Below are 18151 nucleotides of genomic sequence, written 5' to 3'. Positions count from 1 at the left end.
TGGGAGTTGAACGTTTCATTTTGTTCCACGCCAGTGCGGACCCTTCCCAGTAGCCTGATAGGTGATACTTTATACAAAAAAAAGGCATCTGATATTTTCAAGGACTGATACTAATCATTAAAATGTGTAACATTGCTATAAATATTTATGCATAAATGGACAATGAAATTAAAAAATATAAATACATCGATTTGCAAAAAAATACAAGCAAATAGTTATCACCAGGAAAAAAATATGTACAATATATCATCCAGATATAAAAGATTGAAGATACAATCCTACATGAATCCTCATAAGTGAATTGTTATGACCATGTTTTATTTTAAAGTCGTAGTTAAACCAATATGTACGTGCTGAGTCCCATGTGTATAATTTATACGTTATACGATTTTGTTTTAATTTATTTGAAATTAAATCTGTTAAATTTAAAACAATTGAATGTATTATAAACTTTAAAATACAACAATCCAATATTTAAGAGTATCGGCAGAGCTAATTTGATGAAATAATTTTGTTGAATATGTTTTTTTACATAGAAAATATTATTCTATCATGTATTTAAACAGTATTTGAATTAAAAAATATTTTAAAATTGCCGCGCCTTAAAGTCAAAAAGCGTCGATACGGAAACATAGACGACAGCGACATACCGCGGTCGCGCACTGTACTAACGACATGTTCTACGGCGTCCTCCGATTTTATTCACGGAAAGTGTATCGCCATATTGCTTCCGTGAATTTTGTGAAATATTTGTACATTTCTCTTCAATTATGACTATAATATCAAAATGAAGTGAAGTAAAACAATCAATACCAAAGGAGTAATCAGTGGAGTATACTTTAAAGTGTCTAAGTTGTGCAAATAACGCGAAAAAGGTGAGTTTGATTCTTTCTCTGCTATGACTATATGGCCCAATATTCCACGGGAGTTCGATCCGCTATGCGATAATGAAACTTAAAAAACGCGATTAAGGTTAATAATTGCACGGTTTTTGTTATGTTTATTTACATGAATTTGAAAAGTTATCGCGGTTTTCTTGAGAGAATCGTGGGGTTGTAGATTCTTAAAACGATCGGGGCGGGTTTGTCATATCGCTCAATGTCCATTGTACATACACGTATGTAAGTAAGTACATGTGATTTGACGTGAATGTTCGCTTGTAGTGTAGCGCCGAGGAAGAATAATGTCTTTTGAGAAAATGGAAGTGGTAAATCCGGCTGAGAAAGAAGCGAGCGAAGTCCTGCATTCCCTTTTATCGGTAGAACGACGAAGTGTAGACAGCAAAGAGGCTATAATTGTGTCTATACCATCGGACCAGAACGGCGGCGGCGAATACGGCGAGAGTGCACAATGGCACACCCCTGTGATGGGTCAACATTCTGTATTTGAACTTGGTGGTACTCAAAATATGCAACAACACAATTATAATGGACATCAGGAACAGGTATTTTGTGTTTAAATTGTTATTATTCCATGATGTATATCAATATTAATTTCGAAAATATTTAGTTTTTAAACCAACCAAAAACAATTTTAAGATCAATCTGAAATAATTTTTCAGGTTCTCTGGCAAGGACATACTATCCAAGTGGAAAATGGTGATGGTAACTTGCAAGGGATTCCAGGCTCATATAGTATTGAATTTGAGACAAATGTGGAAGGTGCTGACATGGATGTTGAAACAAAGCCCAAAGTTGAAAAGAAAGCCGGCACAAAACGGAAGAAAAAAATGGCTGAGTCAGATAGTGATGAAGAGGTTCTCGATAATAAACTGGAAGATAATCCAACACAGGTGACTGACTATAAGACTTTATTTAAAATATACATTTAGATTGCATAAACTAATTTCCTTATTAAATTGATAATAATTATGTTTCTTGAGTTACATTCTCATGATAAAATTCACAAATATATATGAATAATATACATTGTAAGTTTTTCATGATAATTGCTTTAAATTAAAATGTTTTTAGTTGAATAAACATAAAAATATTGTAAATATTTTTTGTCATAAGTCTTAAATATTAATGATAAAATAAAATTTTAATTATATTTCAGGTTAAAGAAAGATTGAAACGAGGTTGTGATTGTAAAGATAATTGCTATCGAGGGCTGAATCCTGAAGCTGTATATCGCCATCGGTTAAATATTGCTGAACTGACGAAAAGTGAACATGATATGTATTTGATGGGTATCACCATGGCTAGTTTGGCAAATCCAGCTGAAACATCACGACACAAGGTCAGGAGGAGACTGAGAGCTTGCTACGTGTATCAAGGCAGAAAGGTTTGCTTAGAAGCTTTTTTGTATCTAGAGAATGTTACCCATTATCAGCTCAAACGAATCAGGCAGCATGTCATGACGCATGGAGTGGCCCCAAGAATACACGGAAATGTTGGTAAGAAACCATATAACACATTCACACTTGATATTTACAAACATGCAACAAACTTCTTAAAAGAATATCTTAAACAGCATGCAAGTTCTCCTAAAGATGTACAACCTTCAGGAGAAGGTAAAAAAGCTAGTAAGACTGTTATAATACAAGGTGATTCTAGGAAGCACTTGTTTGAAGCATATAAGGAATATGGGGAAATATTAGAACCAGGAGTAAAACTTATGGGTTACTCAACATTTAGAGCTTTCATGAAAGATCAATTTCCTCATGTTAAATTTGCGACAAAGAAACAGGAAATTCCTAAAGACATGGTTCCATTCCGTAGTGGTAAGTGTATGTCATATGACAAAAACAAGGACCCTATCAGAATACAACAAGAAAAGGAGAAAGCAGAAGCTAAAAAAGCAGCTATCGAGCAAAAGAAAAAGGAAGAGCATGAAAGGGAACAACAGGCACAACAACAAGCTCAACAACAACAACAGCAGCAACAACAGGTTCAACAGCAACAGCAGCAACAACAACAACAACAGCAAGTTCAACAAGTGCAAGTGCAACAGCATCAACAGATGCAGAACCAAGGACCTCATGTTGTTATACATCAACAACAGCCACAACAGCAGCAACAAATGCAGCAGCAAATGCTGGTCCCGCAAGTGAGTCAACACCAACAAGTGCTGACGCAACAGGTTGGTGGAGTACAGCAAGTATCACAGCAACATTGTGTTCAACCACTTGGTGTGTCTGAAGATAGCGGACAACCAGTTGAAATGGCTCAGCAAGTGATCCCTCTAGCAGTAGTGCAACAACCCCAACAGGCATATATTGTTACTCCCGTCTCACACTTCCAAACAAGAGTCCAAGGAGCCTGGTATAGACATTGACAAGAAAACACACTATCCTCTGTCAATGTATCCACAAAATGTGAGGAACAGAGAGTGGGTATAAACATGTTTACGTAACATGAGATCTCGTTATGACTGAACTGTTTACATATATATCCCACTAAAACTATGATTGACTATGTAATTATTTGAAGCCATTTGTAACTTTGGCAATAAGTTAGCAAAGATACTTAGGTAACACCTTTTCAGTATTGGTTTATAAACTGATTTAACAACTATTAATAAGTATAAATTTAATCATATTTACACAATATTATTAGCATTAGCTATGTAGTTTATTTTTATGATAATGTAGAAGAATGGGCAGTTAAAATTATTTTTATGTTATTATTTTAAATATTGGATATTTTAATTATAGTGTATATTTGTAGGAAGTAAATATCTTTAAATTCTTTTACATATATTGAACCTACTGAGAAATCTGCCTATTCATCTTTATTATACATAAGAATGTGTGCTCTCCGATTGCGTTGTAGAAATCTAGGTTAATAAAACTGTATTGATGTATTGTTTTATACATTTTACTTTTTTTCTATCTAATTATTTGCTCATCACAAAATTACATGTATTTTAATTTTAAAAAAAGCAGTGCCTTCATATTATGACGTGGACTTGTAATTCCTTGATATGATTGGTGTTTAATTGTTTCATGTAGAAGAGTAGAAAGTATTATAGTGTTCTCAAAGTTTTCATGGCGTTCAATGGAATCATGTCTATATTTTGTACTTTTAATACATATCAAGTTGAAAATGTCATACATGAGATAGTATTCAAGGAATGGTGTAGTGAAGGGTATGAGTGAAATAAATAGATTCTTATACACTGCAGTTTTAGTGTTTGCAGCTTTAGGCTAAGGTGATAGAGTGAAAACTAGACTTGTTACACAAAACATTCGATTATAAAAATCTTACTACTACTACTGTTTAAATGTCATTGATCAGCCTCTGGTTGCAGATCCTATTGTTTACAAAGCAAAATGATAATTTTTCCTTGACATTCAGATAAATTCTGTTTTTTTTTTAATATTTTTTTTTTACTTGTATTTAACCCAGTAGTAAATGTTTATCATTGTAGATAATGGTCAAAAAAGAGAGTTTTTGTCTTTTGACAATTTAGTCGCTCATTTTTAAGTCAAATCATGATCTTTTTTACTTAAAAACACTGCTTAATGACATTAAAAGACATTCTTGAGAGGAGTGTAAAACACTTGCGTTGTATCTTAAACATGATTTTAAGTTTTGTATATTCAGATAATAAGGTGAGTTAAATATATAAGACTGCTCTACCTAAATTAAAACAAAGGTTTATTTGAAATAGATGTGTGTAATGAATTGTGTCGTTTGTTAAAGTTAAATGATGAATAGTTGTAATGAGGAAGGACCACAATGCAATAATTATTCTACCTTTGTGTGATTATTGATGGGTCATTACCGAATATGTCTAAATCATTATATTTATTATATATAGAATTTGAGCCATTGGCAGTATTTCATAGCTTAGCCTCGTGAGTCTTGTAACAATCTGCTAAACACTATATACCGAGAGCTGGCAGCTGCTTTGACTAACGTGTATGAGCCAATTAATGACTAATATTAAATGTTAATTAATGGTAGAAAAATAAGAAATCATACTCTAAATAATATTTTCCCTACATCTCATCTTTCTACTGCCTTGTTGGTCTTAGTGGTATTCCGACGTTTCTAATCCCCTGTCATACCGGATTTTGTGTTTGCCGTCCCAATGGACTGTGCGAGAGAAAACAGTGCGTTTTCGCAAATGCTTAAGCCCTTATTCCTTATTATATAAGGATGACATAGCCGAAAATTTGCGACAAATGTATACGTGTTTTTATTTATATTTACTCCTACTAATAACTAAGGCGGGTCGGACGGGTAAATTTTACTGAGAGCATCATCTGTTATTTTTATCATAAATCTAGATATTTGAACACCGTACAAACACCTTTTAACATACTATAAGTCATTTTTGATTAAAATAATAAATAAAATAGAGGCTTATATAGGAACCGCGCCATTCCTGCTAATAAAAACTTGTATGTCATCAATTACTTCATGTTAGTTTCAAGTGGTCGCCAACTCTCGTGCTATTGTTATTATCCGTGGCATAAAAGCAGAAATTCTCTTTATCCTTATAATTTTAGTCCCTAATATATTTGAGAAGTAAATGAATTGTAATCGATTTACCTTTAAGACTTAATATATTATACCACGATAGAAATGCTGTGGCTGCTATATGCAGGATGATTGTGGCAATTTCAATCTTTGAGGAATTCGTAAGAATTCTTACGACAAAAACTATTTGGGCATTTCAATGAAGTTATTTTCATATCATATACATTATTAAAATATTTTATTATCATGGATTAAAATATGAAAATCTCACTGTATTTTAAGTTAAGATAAATATAATTTTTTTAGATGCGTAAGTGTGTAATCGATATAATTACTATAGACAGTACAGAATTGTGCCTAGAACGTATGCTTACCGTGTATTTTATAGTGCAATGGCCGAGAGAGGTTAATAAATAAATTAGTAACACGGATCCATAAAATATATATATCATATTGTATAACTTAAAAGATTTAGCTGCAGCGTAAAAACTTTTAGTATACAATAAGAAAAAGCAAACACATTTTTACATAAAAATACAGGTTGTATTACCATTATATTAAAATCAAATTCGTAACTTGCAATAAGATTGTGTACCTGTAACTTTGTAAAACGGCAAATATTTATTAATCTCCCTTGTCTATTTGTAAGGTTCGAAGCAAGGACTATCAAAGAATTACTTTATAATTAGATATGACCAGACTAATTTCTTAAAATAAGTCTATAAATTCGTTTCAAGAATTGAAATTTTTATAACAATTATGTTATATAAATTGAAGGATTTATGTGCTTATTTTGTCATTTTTGTCAGACTATTTGTTTTTCCCCCACCTATTTTATCTAATTGTGTCAATATTATATATTGTTTATTTTTTTATACACTATCGACGACTTAAATTTATCTTTTCATATTTTGGAATGTAAACAGATTTATCACTTGATCTTTCTGAAAGGGCTATATTATATTTATGATTTAAACTCAACTTTTATCATTTTTAATAATTCTTAAGCTTGCTTCGAATCGTAGTGGTTGCTCTTAGCGTGATGTTTGGCATTTGTTCCCAAATTTTTAAAAGTAGGAAGACATGATGTGATAGAAAATAAACTTTTTTACGCTACTCTTTCTTTCATTAAATAAAATTGATCTATCTAGGCTATATTATTATAAGCCCACATGTGGCTTATAATAATATAGCCTACGTGACATAGAATAAAATTTGAAGACAATAAATTATAATTTCACAAAAAAGAATAAGATAATAAATAAAATAAAAACAGTGTTGTCTATGTATTTACATTAGCGGATTCCAGGTCGACAAAGGTCTGATCTGGATTGCACCCACGCCATCCTATGCAGTGCGGAGTTACACCGGAGATTGTCTGTCGGGGGTGTACGTTCGTCGCACTCGTGCTGTTCGTCTCATTGCTCCGACCACTTCACTTAGTAATTCATTAAATTCTCCGCGTCAACCATTTGTAAACAAAAGTCATTGTTTCGTCCCCAATCGGGCAGTTTGACGATGGCTACTTGCCTTTGTGGGCGCGCTCGGTGTCATCTCTCCACTCGCTGACCTCGGTGACATACGATATGAAGTTTTGGAAGTGCAACACTAAACGTGCACGAAGTTCTGTGTCTAATCGTAAGTTATTTAAACAAACCGTTTTTTATGAAAATTTGTAATATTTTTACCATATAACTGGTCGAAATTGTCGTAAACTTTTGAGAAAACATTTCGAAGTTGTCTTTATTTCAATTAATAAATAAAGACATGTGTTTTTTGTACGTACAAGATTATCATGAACTTATTATTTTGTTTTTTTTTTTTTTTGTATATGTATGTATACATGTAAACATTACATTATATAGCATTTTCTCCAGTTCGGGGTAAAACAATGTCGTTACAAATAATTTTCTTTCTTTTATAATTAAGTTCTAATAAGAAATTCAGTTCTTGTTAAACTGTTTTCAATATTTTTTAAACCAATCTTACTCTAATATGCTCAAATACAGATTTGATGGATCAGGATTAAACATATCGGAAACAATATTTACTCGAATTGCTTACTGACCCTCTTATGTAGTATAATTTGGAGTCAAGTAACTTCATCATCAATCAGTTGTTGAACGCTGTATACTTTTAAATAACTTATTAGTTGTCCCAGACTGACATTACACGTAGAATGTACTTAGAATTGCTTATGATCAGTGTAATGTCTTCATGTTTGTAGTTAACAAAGTTTAATAACGGATTGCACGCCAGTTGTTTCTTAATTATAATAGCTTTAGATCGCCATCATTTAAAGACTACAATGAGTTTAAAATATAAGAAAAACAAGACTCGTTTGTTTATTAGTACGTGTTTAATTAGAACATATTTTAAATTATAAATTTTATATGTCTGGGAAGATCTCAATCGTTAATTACACTGGAACCATCGACGATGATTCGGCAATTGTAAATAAAACTCAAGGCCAAATGAAATACTTCAACTTGTACTCGATCTGGTCAATATAATTTGTTATCGTCCTAAAATTTATTGATTAGTTGTGTCCAACGTAACCAATGTTTTAAAAAGCTCTGGTTCTTATTGTAAAAGACATAAGGTTCGCCCATTTATTGATTTAATTATTTTTGTAAGATATCTTTAGGACCCCTTAATTTCATCCATAATTTCCCTAAAAATATTTCTTTTTAGTATAATAAAAAGTTAATTATAAAGATTTTTTCGAAAATAGTAAGATAGAGGTAGAGTTTTATATAAATAGCATGATTTTTCTTCAATTATTATTAAAAATTATGAGAAATTTAACTGATATGTCATTATGTTTATATTCGTTTGAAATTGAGGAAAGACCTTGTATTACTAAAAATTTATTGTGTGGAGGTCCGAATCAAGGCGTAGGCTGGCAATGAGGCACGCGGCTAGCCTGATTGCTATTCGAGCCGCAGTCCGCCGGCTTTTGTTTGCTGTCCGCATTGTCATGTCTTTCCTCCGGTTCCGACTTTTACTGAATACCATCGTGGCTAACATTGTAATTTTAATCTTTCATTCTTGGAATAAGAGTGCCATCATGTCGATTTAATTGGAAGTAACTGGAAATTCTCGAGAGCACTGATAAATTAATGGAAATTGTGCGGGATAGATTTTATTTCTTAATATATAATATCTAAACAATACTTTATTTAAACCAAATTTAATGCGAAGTTTTCGATACCAAAAATTTACATTCAATTTTTTTGTCTGAAAGTGTAATATGGGATCAGTGTTAGTTTCAAACCTACGCATAATATAAGATTTTACTAGTGGTAGTTTAAACTTTAAAAATACTTCTCAAAGAACTATGCTAATCAATAAGTACTATATGAGGCTCTATAAATCCACAATATATATTTCAAACACGGATTGGTAGGTAGCTCAAATTGTATGGTGAAAACAATAGCATAGTTATGAATAACTGAATATAAATAATTTAATATGACAACGTAACTCGGCAAATGCTGTTATGATTGACGCGAATCGACAGACTCGGAGCTTTGTCTAACCTTAATATATACTATTAATACCTGACAATTGAGGTGTTTAATATAAGTGAATAAGATAAACACTCGTGAGTGATTCAGTTTTTTCTCTGAATTAACATAAAGAGGATTATTTTGGCTTCGAACAATAATCAGTCGGGTATCCGAATAATAGGTACACATTTTTCCATGTTAAAGAGACATTGTGAAGATAAATTTTCATAGATAACTATAAAAATGGTTACTATCAGAAAGGAATATTCACACATCATAACGCTACACTTTTTTTAGAGAATAAACTACACGTTCAAAGAAAATGGGAATATTTTAGCACTGTTTTTAGTTAAATGAGGCGGTAGATGTTCTCTCAATGATTTACATCGATTCACGAGCAATATTCACTTCCTAGATGCAAGCTAAGTAGGTGGATATGTCTGCGCTCATCGGTTGTTATAAATAGAGCGGTTACAGTACAGTAGGAAGAAAACACAGGCGTTAAAACAAACACTATGTCAAAATTACAATAAAGTTTAAAACTGGTTTGTTTAAATTTTGCCTACTTTGCTTGAGGTGAAATGAAATTAAAAAGTTATTTATGTGCACATTTTAAGCATATAATGGAAAAAATATATATCAATCAAGTTTGCCCTAATTTTAAAATTCATGAAAATAGAAGTAACAAATAATTTATTAACAATAGACGACTCGAAAACACAAGAAAGTTTTTATATCGAAATTGATTGAAATGTAACTCGAGGTTGGTCCCATTTAGATTTTAACAAATCTTTAAGGGTATATACGGTATTCGTCATTGTTTTGAAGGCATGCTCATATTTAATACTAGCTTACTCGTCTACTTCGCACGGATAGATTAACGCTCTACATACAACTATTCTATATCGTTACACGTGTTACTATATTGGTTTACGTGGCGCACGCTAGTAAAAGTTCCTGTTGACGTAATGTTTTCCACTGCTAGGCAAAGTCCTTCTTTCCCCTATGAGGAGAAGTTTTAGAGTTTATTCTCAACCACCACGTGCTTGATGTTTTCCTTCACCACCGAGTACGAGATGGATTATAAATACAAATTCAGCACATGAATAAAATTCAGTGGTACTTGCTCCCAGTAATAACTCAGCATCTTCGGTTAAGATTCACGTCTTGTAACCATCACAGCATTTTTACTTCTATTGGTAAAAAGCGAATGAAAATCCTTTAGGTAGTTAAGTTTATCGCGCTTAACAGACAGACGTTACAAAATAAGGTCGAAGAAAAGTTTATAAGGATAATGTATAAAATTATTGTTATTTAAACATTAACAATACCCGATCAATACTGATTTGTTAGATGATTTATTATTTTCCGTACCTACTTTATCATCTTTAAATAATCGATCTTTACTCACTCAGGTATATTAATCTTCATATGTTTTTTATTTATCATTTTGTTTGCATAACAAATAACTGCCACACGTGAAATTTTGTTTAAAAAATAATGTATCACGATAAAATTTAACTATTCAGATGTCATGTATACGTTAACATTATTCGTTCAAAAAATCCTGCTATTAATTTACCATTCAATGCATTCCCATTCGATTTTTAGAATCGAATGCGAATGCATTGAATGGTATCCTATCATTATATTTTAATAAATATTTTAAATCCTTATAAATCTTTGTAACCAACCCTAGAGGGTGGGCTACCCTGCCAACATAAAAGCGTGCTCTAAAGCGTGCACATAACAAAAGTTAACCGAGTCGGCTCTTCCGATCCACGGAGTGATCTCCACGAGCTGAAAGAAAGGCTTTATTCTACTCTACTATTACAATAAAATCCTAATTCATATGTAAAAACTAAATTTGTAGACTTTTTCGGAATAATTATAAATACCCACCACCCTAGAGATAAATTATTTCGCCTTTTTTAAATATAAATAAAATGTTGCGTACTTTAGACCGTAAATATCCCACTGCTGTATAAAAGCTTCCATTTATAAGAAGGGTTGGAGTTAACCACGCTGCTCCAATGCGAGTTGATGGATACACAATGGCACTTGTGGCAGAATTTCATCTGACATAAAAATGCTTCGTCGATCTCGATCTTCCTCTGATGTTTTCCTTCATCACCGAATATGAATAGAATTTATGAACGGAAATTAAAGTACATATTATAGTGATTCAAGTGTTTTATCCACTGGGCTATAACAAATCAGTATACAAATACTAACAATTATTCAATAAACTACAAATTAATGGTGACCTGAGTAATTCTGGCCACAGTTGCTATTCCCAAAGGAGACTAGTCAACTGCGCTGAAGAATATACGCAGAGGCAGGAATGACTTTTTAATTCGGACGCAGGACTAACGGCTTTATTTGTCTTCCAAACTCTTCGACTGAGAATTAGCTGTCGGAATAAGTTGATAAACCTGAATTTATATCTGCAGCCTCAGACCAATGTTGGCCAACATAGACTATGGACCACGTGCGCTTTGCAGAGTTACGTGGGCCGCGAAATAGACTCAAATGATCAAAAATGGCTACTACATCCATAAGAACATTAAGAGTCGTTCGTATCATATTACATTACATTGGGATAGACAGATAGATGGAATAACTACCGTCACAATTTCATGTAATTTATGTGTGTCTTACAAATATGTTTGACCCTGATTATTGCTTAATATGCTGAAAAAATAGAAATTATACAAAAAAAAAATGTTACACTAATTTAATCTACTCAAATACATCACAGGCTATATATCTTTGACTCTACATAATTATTACTTCGTTGAAGTTGTTACTTCACTTACGTACTTAAAATTATAAGAGAACTAAATACATATTCGGTTCATTTTTATTTTAATAATTAATTAATAACTTTGTATGTGTAGAGCTAATCGAGAGTATATTTCGGTTGTTTATTCTGAGTACACAATTTAGTCTACGGAAAAACATTGATATGTTCGCTATAAAGTAATTATTATACCAGATTATGGGTAGGAAGACTTATGCGATTCTCGTTTAATGAATGTCAAATCTGTCACCAATAGTAGTTATCTTCTACCCGCTAAAATATTGTTCCCCTAATAATAATCAAACGTGACGTTGTCATATATCCTATCTGTTGTTCATTTCGTCACGACTCACATGTAGATTACATCACTTCAACCGCATTCAGCTAAGTGTATAGTAGATGTAGGCCGGCGCGGCGGGAGGCATCCCATGCGGAAGGACGCGGCCGCTGCTCAGTCCGCGCTCTGTTGTCACCGAAGTATATCCGATGCGCGCCATTAGTTCGGGTCAAAGCGCGAATTTGAATTCGACTACTGAATTTAAATTTTGAAACGTTTGTTTTTTTTATTCCTGATATGAATGAACTTGCATACTGTTAATATAAACCAGTGCTATGAAAATACGTTTCGAAGTGCCTAATAAATTGGAAATCATTTTTGGAAAAGCTGGTAGGTAAAATTTACTTAAATATCTCCTCAAGTTTTAAATTGGAATATTCTAGTCACAATTTAATTAAAAACTTTGGAGTAATTGGTGATTGTTCAGTTTTTTATCTTTAATACCTATTCTAATTTGTAACTATGTATACAGCGATAACATACTAGTCCTTCAGAAGTTATTGTTTTCGTTCTAATCATTTATTTGAACAGTTACTGGAATTTATATTTAATAGAAATATTTTGCTTTACTTTGTAATGTGTTTATTAAATTAATACAATCGAAACAAAATTAAAAAAAATAATCTTACAATAACAATATTAATGTTTAATTATATCTTGTGTATTAATGTTCATTTTTCTTTATTTATGTCGTGATACACATAACATGCACTACCCCTATTATTAGCATCTTTGTGGGAGACAAAGCTTGCTGGTTGCCAAGTAGAAATACTTCATAATACTTTATTTTGCTTTGGTAACAAAAGACAGTTTAGGCAGATAATCGAGTTAAAATTAATTTTAACGGATTCTATATGACTTTTATCAGCGTCGGATACTCCATTTACAAATGCGGGCCATCAGGTTTGACCGGTTCTCGCCAATCTTTTATGGATTGAACTTCTATTCTTCTGGCAGCAATTTTGGGCACAAAATTTAAGCTAATAAAAAATGACAAAATATTATTAATTCGAAAATATGTCTTATGTTAAATTTAGAGAATAAAATGTACATTCTATAAAAAAATGTTTTATTTATTGCCATAACAGTTATTCGGTTAATTTTTTGACGAAGTATATTGCATACATATAATATATACATACACCGATCGTTTAGAAACCAAAAAGTTTTATACATTGAATTCCAGAAGATACAAACTCTTTGCACATCTCGGTAAATTAACAAATTAAACAAGCATTTAATTACTGTTAAATAATTTTGTACATATATAAGTTTACGTTTTATGCTGGCAATATGATTACAAAAAATAAGCTATTAACGTGATTTTATCATTAACGAGAGATTTATGAAACAAAAACTTAAACTTATATACTAACTTACTATTTATTATAATAACATTAAGGTGATTATCATTACATTACTGCGTTGACTACCTCATTGATCTTATAAGACTGTTGATCTCGAGGTATTTCGTTCAATCCACGGTTCGGGTCAATATAAAAAGATTTGAAGTTTTTCCATAGTCCATTACTTCGGAGTGCATATTAGTCGTTAAAGAACTGACTTCTATATAAATATAAATTAAACCTGTGTTTGTGCATACAGTTTTGCGATATAATTAATTCTGCTCAGTTGGCTATACTTCGTCGAGAAAGGCCGCCGCGACGAAAATCGATCAGAAGTACATCATCATCATCATATATGATTAATACATAAAAAAATAATGTATAATAGAGACCTAATGTATTACTTTGTTATTGGTCTCACTAAGATTTAGAATACTAAAGTCGTATTCCTTACGTTCAAGTTGAAATCCTGAAAGTTATTTTATTGCGATGCAATGTCGAGTTATATTCGTAAAAATATTTATCATTACCTACACGTAAAAGAATCCGCGGCAATTTGTCCGGAAGTCACATTCCGAAAACTAAGTAACCAAATGTAACTGTTTGTTATATAAGAAGTTACTTATTTATGGAAACAGAAAATAACGATAATTTAGAAGAACAATAACTTATAGCTTACTATTTAAGTTTTAGGTAAAAAACAAACCATTCGATTTAAGATTAACCGAATAATGGTGATAGTAATATTATACTAAAAATTTAATCAACATGGACTATCGAAAGCAATAATAATGTAAGCAAAATCCACAAATAAATATCGTTAATTTAAACATTTCTGCAGAAACAAAATAGTAGCGAATCAATAAGTACAGTATATTCTAAAGTATATAGATTAATCGGCACACTGTCTGACTCTCAATCAAATATATATAAGAATCAATATTATGTATCAAGTTATTGAAAAAGTGATACTTTTCAATTCGGTTGTCTTTTTTATTTAATATTTGTCACCTCAGACTTCCGTCATTTGTGAACCGATTTGGAAACTTATTTTATTTTTTAGGCAAGGGTATACTTCAAGCTTGGACCGATTTTAAGTCGGTTTATGTTTGTTAAAAATTTGTCATCACATCAATTAATAATATTTTTATAGAAAAGTTGAATAACCGAATGTTTCCGGAACAAAAAACACTGCACCTGCTCATGTCGTCCCCTAGACTCCTAAGTATTACTGTCGGACACCAGGTGCTACTAAAATGTTGGCTAATATTTGATAAAAAAAAAATGCACGTATACAATACTTATTTTTAAAATAGGTAACTTGAAGTAGAAATAGTAACCCCTTATTTTACAAAGAAGAGCACTATATAATAAATAATAAGAATAACAAGCACTTGATAATAACATTGCTCCATTAAGCGTTAGAGGTTACCTGTGTTAGCTTCAGTGAATAAACTTAGTAAAATGACGATTCAAAAGTGTACTGTACAACCCAATTCAATAATAAAGTAGATTTAGATTTTGAGATGTGATTACTGAACATTACAATTTCAAAAAATTCGATGTCGCATTCTAATTCAATTAATTGATGTGCGTGTACCTTAAAAACGATTCAACGATTTTTCTTAATTTATACCTTTGTATACATTTGTTATCCATTTTTTTCTGTCAAAATGTCAAACTTTTAGAAGTATTTAGGATTCAGGTGTTGAATTGCCCAATGCCCAAATTGAAATCGACTTACAGCTTAAATGTAGCTTCTAGGTGAAGCCTTAAAGGGGTGCTTCTAAAGGTTTTAGATGCTATAAAAACCAAAAGTTTGTACAAGGCTATTAAATACCTAACTAGATCGAACTTAAACTCCTTATTTATTAAATATAGAAGCATTAAACTGATCTATAATATTATACTGACTGTGAGAGTAACTGAATATTATATTGTGTTGTGATGTTTCTAATTAATATATAATACATAAATATAAAAGTCTCAATCGATTAAACGTTACTACTATTATTCTTGAAATATTGTCAACATCTTGACCTTGAATTTAGTGAATCAGATCAAATAAATTGTTAACATAAGAGATACAATATAGTGTACACGAAAATGTAACTATCACAGTAGGCTCATATTAAATTTTCATAAAATATAAAGTTAAATTAATTAAAATAGAGATATTTCACAAAAAAAGTGTATGAATGTTTATAAATTGTGTGCTGGTTAACGTAATTTTTGGCTGTGCAAATATCGAGCAGATAATACAGAACATTGAATTCATTGAAATACGGCATGATGACTCTCCCAGGCCGTACGTGTTTATTCATGATAACGAAAATATTCTCAGGACCTAATAAAATAATAAATCTCGTTAACAATACCCGTGAGAGACACAATATGCCAATTTTTATAAAATATATCGAAACTACAATGGTATACAGGGTCATTAATTGAATAATAATAAATTATAAAAAAAAAAGTTTAAGGATCCCCGTAGTCATATATCAGTTACCACCTTATCCTATTTGTTGTTAAAATAATTAATAGCAATAAATACATACGAGTAAATGCGAGGTGAAATCATATACAGTCCGTAGTCGGGTAAATTAACAAAGCATCATCGTCCATGCAGGCTGAATATGATTTTCGAAAAAATAATATCGAACGTGTTCTATCTAACACAATGCCGGCGCGTGATATTCGCTTCCCGCAAAGCGCTAGTTATCTAGCCGTAGCTATTGTCCTCGAACAACCTAGATATTATGCTATGGTGTGCTCTGAATTGATAACACTTAATACCTCTATGAATTGAGTACCTACGGCATATAAGTATTAGGCTACCGGCAGCTAGTCCCTTTAGATCTATTGTGAATTAACATTTAAGTTATGTATAAAATAAAAATTAGTTTATTAAGATTAGTATGCCTCATGTTTACTATTCTTCTTAGAAAACTATAGTCTTTGTTCAGGAAATACTGAGAAGAGCGCATTCTAAGTATAAGGTAGAAAGGCTTTAAAGAAAAAATGATATACGCTCTCTTATTTACCTACATCATATTAGTAATGTAGTTTTATAAAAGGATACCAGGATTACATGAAACATTCAGGGCACGGATTAGATAAAGGAGGTTAATCCGTTACGTGTTTCAGGATGAGTCAACTTAAACCTGACAAACTGACGATTTGCGTTTTGATGGCCAAAGAGATACCATTTCCTTTCAATGGAATAACGTTTATTACAATGAATGTGTCTGTCAGTCAATCTCACCCTGAGTACGGACACTTTAGTGACGGTTGGCTGTGCACGACAATATCAGAGTAACCAAATCTTCCTGACATTGGATGACATATATCTCTGTAATCATAGTACTTACATACTACAAAACAGAGATATTGGAAGACGTACGTAATTCAACGCCTGTTACTACTGGCTTGCTTATAATTTAACATTTTATAAAAAATAACTATAACATCGTTCTAATTTATCGAATCCAGAAGTTTTTGGATGATTTTAATTTTAATACTAAGAACACGTGTATTACATGCAGTTTGAGGGCAAAGTCATCATTTATATTTGATGTATCCCCTAGGAATTACTGCTGATTTATATTATCTTTAAAAAACAGGACTAGCACGCCCCAAATGTACCTGCAGACCTATTTTCCTAAAAAATATTTGCTGTCACCCGAAGGTAAAACATGTAAGGCAATTCACAGCAATCAACAGAGTATAATTTAACCTTTTAATTTACAATACCTCATTATATTTGTCACTATAAAATATAGACACAGTCCTGCTTATTCTCTATAACATCATAATGAAATACAAGAACTATAAATAAAAACTAAAATATCATACTTACACTAATTATCACAGGCAATTACAATAGCTAACTTAAAAATGTGTGCGAATTACGTATTATGGGAATAACGAAAACAAAAGAGGTACGATTTCGTAACGTGACTCGTTCAAGCTCGTTATATGAATAATTACACAATACATATTAAATAAATATTCTAAATCATTATACTGGGTAAAGTTTATTTACCTGGAAATGAAAGTGTTAACACGTTCTGGGACGAGAGTGTAGATCACATAAACAAACTTAGAAACAACGTTAAACAGGTGCTCTTTACAAGTTTACACACAGTCTACTTATTGTTAAAATACAAACATTTCCTTGATACGTAAAAATGAGCTGTATACCCTACTACATTAGCGTGGAAATCGAACATGATTTTTTTTTTCGACTATCTATCACGAACGTTTTAATTTCCCGTCGATGCGTTGACCTAGACTAGTCAAGGTATCATCAGTATAATTCTTATAATAGTCCATCTCATTACTATCATACATACGTAATAGTATCGTGTATGTCCATTTATTTATTATTCAACATTTTTATACGAATTGAGTTAAGACGATGTGAGAAGTGAAAATAATATTCGTTTAAAGAATCACTACAGCTAATTTGTTTTAAAATGAATATATTTTGATATTAAAAAATACACAGTTTTGTCTTCTTGAGTTTATTTCGCTTATGCAAGTGTCAAGGCTGAGAGAACAATGCCTGCGCCAGCGCCGGCTGCGTCAACGACACAAAGCAGGAGCACGGTTCAACCAAGGTCACATGATATATGTCGCACTTTATTAGTAATCTGAATTGAAATTAATGTTTGATCTCAACAAATCATTATATGTAGCTATCCGTACTGTGTTATATA

General features: G+C 31.8%; 2 protein-coding genes across 4 annotated transcripts in view; both read left to right on the top strand.

Moving 5' to 3' along the window:
• Positions 1-18151, top strand: part of LOC125065724 (guanine nucleotide exchange factor DBS-like) — a 77013-nt gene that overhangs the window by 2431 nt on the left and 56431 nt on the right. Inside the window, exon 1 of one of the 3 annotated variants that reach the window (XM_047673519.1) lies at positions 12134-12414. The exons of the other annotated variants lie outside the window; for them this stretch is intronic. Coding sequence (XP_047529475.1) covers positions 12360-12414 — 55 coding nt within the window. The 5' untranslated portion in view covers positions 12134-12359. Of the gene's footprint in view, positions 1-12133; positions 12415-18151 lie in introns of those variants that run through there. 3 annotated transcript variants of the gene reach the window in all.
• On the top strand, positions 685-6548 carry LOC125065741. Its single transcript, XM_047673535.1, has 4 exons — positions 685-875; positions 1164-1444; positions 1562-1792; positions 2059-6548. Exons 2-4 carry the CDS (start codon positions 1184-1186, stop codon positions 3277-3279), a joined length of 1713 nt encoding a protein of 570 aa, XP_047529491.1. The 5' UTR covers positions 685-875; positions 1164-1183; the 3' UTR covers positions 3280-6548.

Source organism: Vanessa atalanta, chromosome 1, assembly GCF_905147765.1.
Source record: "Vanessa atalanta chromosome 1, ilVanAtal1.2, whole genome shotgun sequence".
Classification (NCBI taxonomy): Eukaryota; Metazoa; Arthropoda; class Insecta; order Lepidoptera; family Nymphalidae; genus Vanessa; species Vanessa atalanta.
The sequence above is the reverse complement of the archived record's forward strand: the minus strand, read 5'-3'. Positions and strand labels throughout refer to the sequence as shown.